Source organism: Pundamilia nyererei, unplaced genomic scaffold, assembly GCF_000239375.1.
Source record: "Pundamilia nyererei isolate P.nyererei 1_Seehausen unplaced genomic scaffold, PunNye1.0 scaffold00007, whole genome shotgun sequence".
Taxonomy (NCBI): domain Eukaryota; kingdom Metazoa; phylum Chordata; class Actinopteri; order Cichliformes; family Cichlidae; genus Pundamilia; species Pundamilia nyererei.
In genome coordinates, this window is record NW_005187408.1 from 7,108,010 (window position 1) to 7,114,431 (window position 6,422).

At 42.1% G+C, this 6,422-nt stretch overlaps 1 protein-coding gene across 1 annotated transcript in view; it reads left to right on the top strand.

Moving 5' to 3' along the window:
- Positions 1–238: 238 nt before the first annotated feature.
- Positions 239–6,422, top strand: part of htr5ab (5-hydroxytryptamine (serotonin) receptor 5A, genome duplicate b) — a 6,944-nt gene continuing 760 nt past the window's right edge. Inside the window, exons 1-2 of the mRNA XM_005722768.1 lie at positions 239–339; positions 3,673–4,447. Coding sequence (XP_005722825.1) covers positions 3,740–4,447 — 708 coding nt within the window. The 5' untranslated portion in view covers positions 239–339; positions 3,673–3,739. The remainder of the gene's footprint in view (positions 340–3,672; positions 4,448–6,422) is intronic.

Here is a 6,422-nt window from a genome sequence, read left to right on the forward strand (position 1 = left end):
TTCTGAGCAGGATGAAAACTCTGACGGGCCTGAGACGTCGTCTCCTCGCGCACCACGCGCATCTCAAAATAAAGCGCTCCCCTCGTAAAAACACGCGCGCGCGCGCGTCTCTCGCACGCCCGGAAAGCCAGTGCTTATCATTTGAGTGCACTCAGTTCCCCCTCCAGACCACCAGTGTGGTTCATTCCAGCGCCTCTGTATCCTCAGTGCGAGGTGTGCTTCTGCTGTCATCCGCACTGAGCGAGGCGGTTCAATCACTCCTCTGACAGAGCAGCAAAGTGAAATACGATGGAGAGCGAGCAGAGCTGGTCTTGTGCTGGACGCGTATCTGGCAACGGGGTGAGTTAACAATGAATTGATACGAATCATTGGCCGCCCAGTGTTTTTTCCCCCTTTCTTATTTTCTAACAAGCAACGGGGCTATAATTCCTTTTTACACTGGAGTTCAAAAGTGGGGACGCGTTTTGTGAGGTGGTGTGTAACAAGTGTCTTTGGCTTGATTACCGTCTGCAAGCAGAGACGAGCGCAGATAGGAAACCTCACGGGACAAGTGATCTCCACTGAGATGAGATTTCTGACTATTAAAATGGTAAAGTTTGATTGTTTTTGTCAAATTGCCGTAAATTTCACAGAACCACATAAAGAGTTGTAAAGATCATGTGATCCGAGGATTTGGAAAACAGGAGACCCACAGAGAAAGAGAGATTAGACTGGTATGAAATCATGGTAGAGGTGCTGAACGCACAAGAGATTTAGAGGTTTGCTTTATGCTGCCTTGCGCTTTTATTATCACTCAAGTCAGAGGACACATCTACATAGCTCCCCTCCATACACCTCCAAATGTCAGCTCCGAGATTCCCCATGGGGAAAATTGTATAACAAATGAATATACAACAGTTTCAGAGTGGCGAGCTTAACACAACGAGTATGTCATCCACACTCTTGCAGATTTAATCAAAAGGCTGTGGAAGTGCTTTTGGACACAAAGATGAAAATGAAAATAACAAAACAAATTCCTTTCTTACCCAACTCTGTTTCTGGAGTAATCCAGGGAATATATTGTTTAAAATTGCAAGCTGATTGTAGTAGTATTAAAAAAAAAACCCCCACATATAATCAGAAGCAGCATAAATAAAGGGAAAGCAAAACTCTTTCCCTTTTACAGCAGGAGGTCAGAAATAAGTGCAACAATAAAAAGCAATCTTAGCAAACGTATAAAAGGCATTCTCCTATTTTTGCTGCCCCCAATCAAATAAAGGAATGGCTTCTTGATTGCTGCAGTATTGGCTGCAGTGTGGTTATCCTTCAAAAGAGTCTGAAGTTCAGAAACAGATTTCAAATGCAGATAGATTTGCTCATTTGAACTGCATTATCTTTCGCAGGTCTGTCAGAATCATGAAAATTCGTCACGGTTATAAATATCATTTCTCTTTGGTCCTCCTACCACAAAGTACGCTGTGTACAGATCTTCTCAGACAGATCTTTTCTCAAGTAAAATCCCCAAAAGGATGGCAAGCGAATATGCTCAGTGAACCAGCTGGCACAAGTATTAAGACAACATCTGACCTGAACTGACATTTTCCCAACACAGCTGTGTGGAATAACATTAAAAACGAGATCTATTCAGCTCTCATGCTTTGATTTTGCCATCTTAGACTTTTCTGCCAGTGTCTCACTCTTCGCTCTTCTCCCATATGCTTACACATACAATTTGTTGTCTTTTTTATTCTTTCTGCCATGTGCCTCAGACTTTGAGTGAGTGACAGCCGTCTTTTGAGACACCTGGCCTGTGATGTCCCTGGAGAAACTGCAGCATTGCTTTGCCGAATGCCGCATGTTTTGATTGCCTCTTCCTTTCATAACAGTTGTCCAATTTCATGGCTATTAGGCTTGTTAATAGGAGCGGGGAGAAGAGAGAGCACAGAGCCCATTGGTGTGCTTGAGGTGGAACCTTTGATTAGAGGGGATGGATTGTGATGCTAAGAGACGGTGTCACATGTCACTTATGTATAGAAACTGATAGAGACGTGGCCGGTGCTGTTATTACCCATCGGGCCTTACTCATAAAGCCCAGTGATTGATAAAAGGTAACTCAATCTGACACGGTCCCTTGGGTGTAGAAGCATGAATGAAGCATTTCACAGAGTTTATTTTAGTTGCCCTTCTTAGAATTTGGGCAAACTTTAGCTTATTTATCATATTGATTGTTTCATAATATAGCCAAAAGTAATGCAGCCAAACAGCCAGAAAACTTTCATCCTACTCATTAAATTCTGTAATTAAAAAGAAATTAATAAAAAAAAAAACCTCAGTTACAGCCAATTATTTCAGCAGTATGATGTGCATTAGTTGTGGTCATTATCGACACTTTGCTTCAAGACCTTGTAAAAAAAAAAAAAATTTAAAAAAAAAACCCGAGCTAGAAGGAGAGCCATGCAAAATGAATGCTTTTATTCAATATTCCACATCACAGGTACAAATCTGCTTTAAATGGCTCCGGTACACTGGGTCAAGCTCAGAAACTGTGATCTGTGCTTTTAAAAAGCTTGGGAGGATTCCCGAAAGACAGAGTAAGTCATAGGAATATGCTAAAGCAGGAAGAGTAATTTAAACTGTGAATGTATAAATAAGGACTCATGATTAATGACTAAAATTAACATTGCTAAATTAGGTTTGTCTGAATATGTGTCCCAAAACACGATGCATGAAATCATTATTGCCCCAAGAGATGCTGCTAAAAATGAGGCTCCTGTGAGTCAGATGTGTATTGGCTATCATAGCAGAGTCCTGTGGATAAACAAACCAGTAAAGATTTTTAATGTTAGGCAAATGTGTTTGTATATTTTTCAAGTTTGTTGGTAATGTGGCCATTTATCGAACTTTTTCTCTGGTGAGAGAGTTGGTCTCTTCAGAGTGTTTACAGTAGTTGCGAGCTGTACAGATCAATACTTTACAAACAGCCAGCTGTCAGAGTTGAAGTGGCTGGTGTTTTAGGATTCATTGTTTCTGCACTGTTGAAAATTGTGTAGAGCAGCTCGCCGAGCCTCTCCTGTGAATCTATTGATAGAGCTGGCATGTCAAATCTTTTCATTCCGAGCTTGAAACTGAGACAGTTGTATGGTAATGCGGAGGGTCTCTCAACCACACAGTCTCGTTCAAAGTGAAACAGATTCCCCTTCCTGCGACAACAGAAAGCACACAGCTCCGCAATGCTTAACGGTGGGATCTCTCAATTAAAAATGAGATCTTCCCAAATGAGTCTGCAACAAAGACTTCACTTAAAACTGTCCATTGTGCAACAGGCCTCACTCTGATGGAAATCAAAGGACAGCAGTGGGATGATAAAACTGAATATTTATGGCCTTTTCCTGAACCAGAGATGTCCCCGAGTACTTTTGAGCCTTTTTAACAGCAGATGAAATTGCACTTGAAAGTTGTAGGCAGGTTGCTCGACAACTGAAATGAGGAGCTCAAGTGCCTTTTACTATTGTGAACAAATCACTGAACTACCTCTTTGGTCAATGACACATAGGTGCAGACTGGTGCATTTGCACACTCGTGCAAACCCAGAAGTAAAAGCTACTAATTATTTGAGCACTGCATCTTTAACCTTTAGTGTGTAGGGCACCGTTAAGGTTTAAATCTGTGTCTTTTTCTCTCACCCTGCTGCAGAATGCATGAGCTGTCTGCAGACGCTGTCGCTGAATCGTCTTTGGCTGCAGGGCTGTGAGCAGCTACCATGACGTACCCTAACACCAGCACGTTCACAGTCAACTTCACTGGAGCTTTGGACGGCCATGACTCCGGAGGAAACATCTACCGCCCCTTTTCTGTCTTCAGCGTTCTCACTCTCACTTTACTGGCGATGCTGGTGGTGGCCACCTTCGTGTGGAACTTGCTGGTGCTGGTCACCATCCTGAGGGTGAGAACGTTTCACCGAGTGCCCCACAACCTGGTGGCTTCGATGGCCATCTCAGATGTGATGGTGGCTGCTCTGGTCATGCCCCTAAGCCTTGTCCACGAGCTGAACGGCAGACTGTGGAAACTGGGGCGGGTCCTGTGCCAGGTGTGGATCTCATTCGACGTGCTCTGCTGTACAGCCAGCATCTGGAACGTGACGGCCATTGCGCTGGACCGCTACTGGTCCATCACCAGGCACCTGCAGTACACACTCAAGACACGCAAAAAGATCTCCAATGTGATGATAGCGCTCACTTGGCTACTGTCCTCTATCATCTCCTTGTCACCGCTCTTCGGCTGGGGAGAGACTTACTCAGAGGGGATGAAGTGCCAGGTGAGCCAGGAGCCTTCCTACACCATTTTCTCCACCTTTGGGGCGTTTTACCTCCCTCTTTGTGTGGTTCTCTTTGTTTATTGGAAGATCTACAAGGCTGCCAAATTTCGGATTGGCTCCCGCAAGTCCAACACAATCACACCCATGGCTGAGGTAATTACTTTAATTTTATATAATAACTCCTCACGTAGGTTACAGTATCACCGCTCTCCCTTTCCTTCATCAACCAGCTATTGCCTCTGACCTGCAAATATGGATTGCTGTGCGGTTATTTTTTATATTGGCTGATAAATTACTCTGATGTGATCAGGGAAACATAAGTATCCGGTGTGTGAGCATAAAGCCATCCTGCTCATCACCATCAGACTGTTAATGTGCGTAGGAAGAAGGTAGAAAACTATAAATACTACCTCCGGCATCTTTCATGAAACATGCATCTGGCTTTGGTGTTATTATAATCAGCAGATACAAAAGGTCTCTCCATTAAGCAAACATTTAATCAGGGAAGTTTTCTTTTCACTTGGGTTTACAACACATCAGTGATAGATTACGCTACTTTTACAGTTTTACAAAAACAATCCTTTTCCCTAAACTATGAAAGGCTACTTATAAAGTCATTTAGCATCCAGGGATTCTCAGGCTTTAGCAAGCAGCCACAGAAGCAAAAACAAAAACAAAAAAATGCAAAGTGTTGGGATTTTATTTATCTCATTTATTAATTTCATTTATTTAATGTCCATAATTTTCCCAATTCCTCAAGATACACATTTGTTATGCAAGCGTGACAAAATTATTAACTCTTGGTCAAGGAGGGCCGATCACCCAGTAAATTATCCACATCTGTTATTGCTTTGATGAACATTCGTGTCAAGTTTCATTACACAGACAATCATTCATCCAGCTATAGCAATTATACAACGCGGAATATGTTTAATTTGTGATTTTTGTTTTCCACAGACATATCCACCACTGGTTACGTTTTATGTCGCTCAGTATTTCGTCAAAGTTTGCTCTAATCATTTCCAAGCATACACCGAGCCCTCCAGTGTGCCTGCACCGATGTATGATGTGAGCAAGTGGCATCAGCATCCAAGATAATAAACTTCCTACACTGATCCATTAAAAACACCCACTCACACACATACATAAACACACAATGCACCAGAAATAGAGTTCACTGAGGTAAGATTCCTGACCTAGTTGCACAGATAACTTGAGAATGCCAAAAGCCTCAAGAAAATGGCTTGAATGACTCCACAAATCCTAATGCATCAGTCTTTTGGACTGTGTTCAAGCTTTCAGTAAAAATTTACTGTCAAACTGTGTTGACAGCATTTTATATTTTAGCCCAAACATAAAATAACTACACAAACATTAGCTGTAAGCCAGCTTCTTGTCCCTGTGCACTCACGAAACAGATTCTAAACTAATACGCTGATATTTACCTCGTGCAATCGCTTAAACTTACCTAAGGATTAATCATTGGATTAAACGCTTAAAAACGTGAACTTTTTACACATCTTAGACTCATTCACCTGCTGTATATAAAGGCATACTTGCAGTTATATAAGTGCCCATTTTAGCAGCTGCATCTTTTACTATTATATTGAACCATTTCTTAAATTATAAGCCCCCATGCCAGCGGCAATATGCTTTTAACTCCTGGCCTCTGCTGTAAAAGGATTTGCTTCGTCTATCTCATCCGTTATATTGTACAGTGACCTGTATTGATTCAACTAAATTTACTCCAGAGAGTAAAAGTTCCTGTACCGGAGTGCAGGTTCTTGCTTAAATGTTGTACAGGACACAACAGTCTAGACTGTTGTCCTTTCTGCTTTTCTTCCAACACATTTCGACAGATAGTTTGTCTTTATAAATGCTGCGACCTGAACTTAACCGGATGAACAAGAAATAACGTCGGCCTTGAGATCCACCAGGCGACAGTAAGAGAGGAGAAAGTCAGAGGATAAATGTTGACATTTCTCTTCCTGGCTGTGCTTGTGTTTGCAAAATGGAGAAAATGGGCTTCTGGAAACTGCAGATTAAAACACAGCTTTAGATTCACTGGCTTTAGATTCTCAGTGTGTGTGTGTGTGTGTGTGTGTGTGTGTGTGTGTGTGTGTGTGTG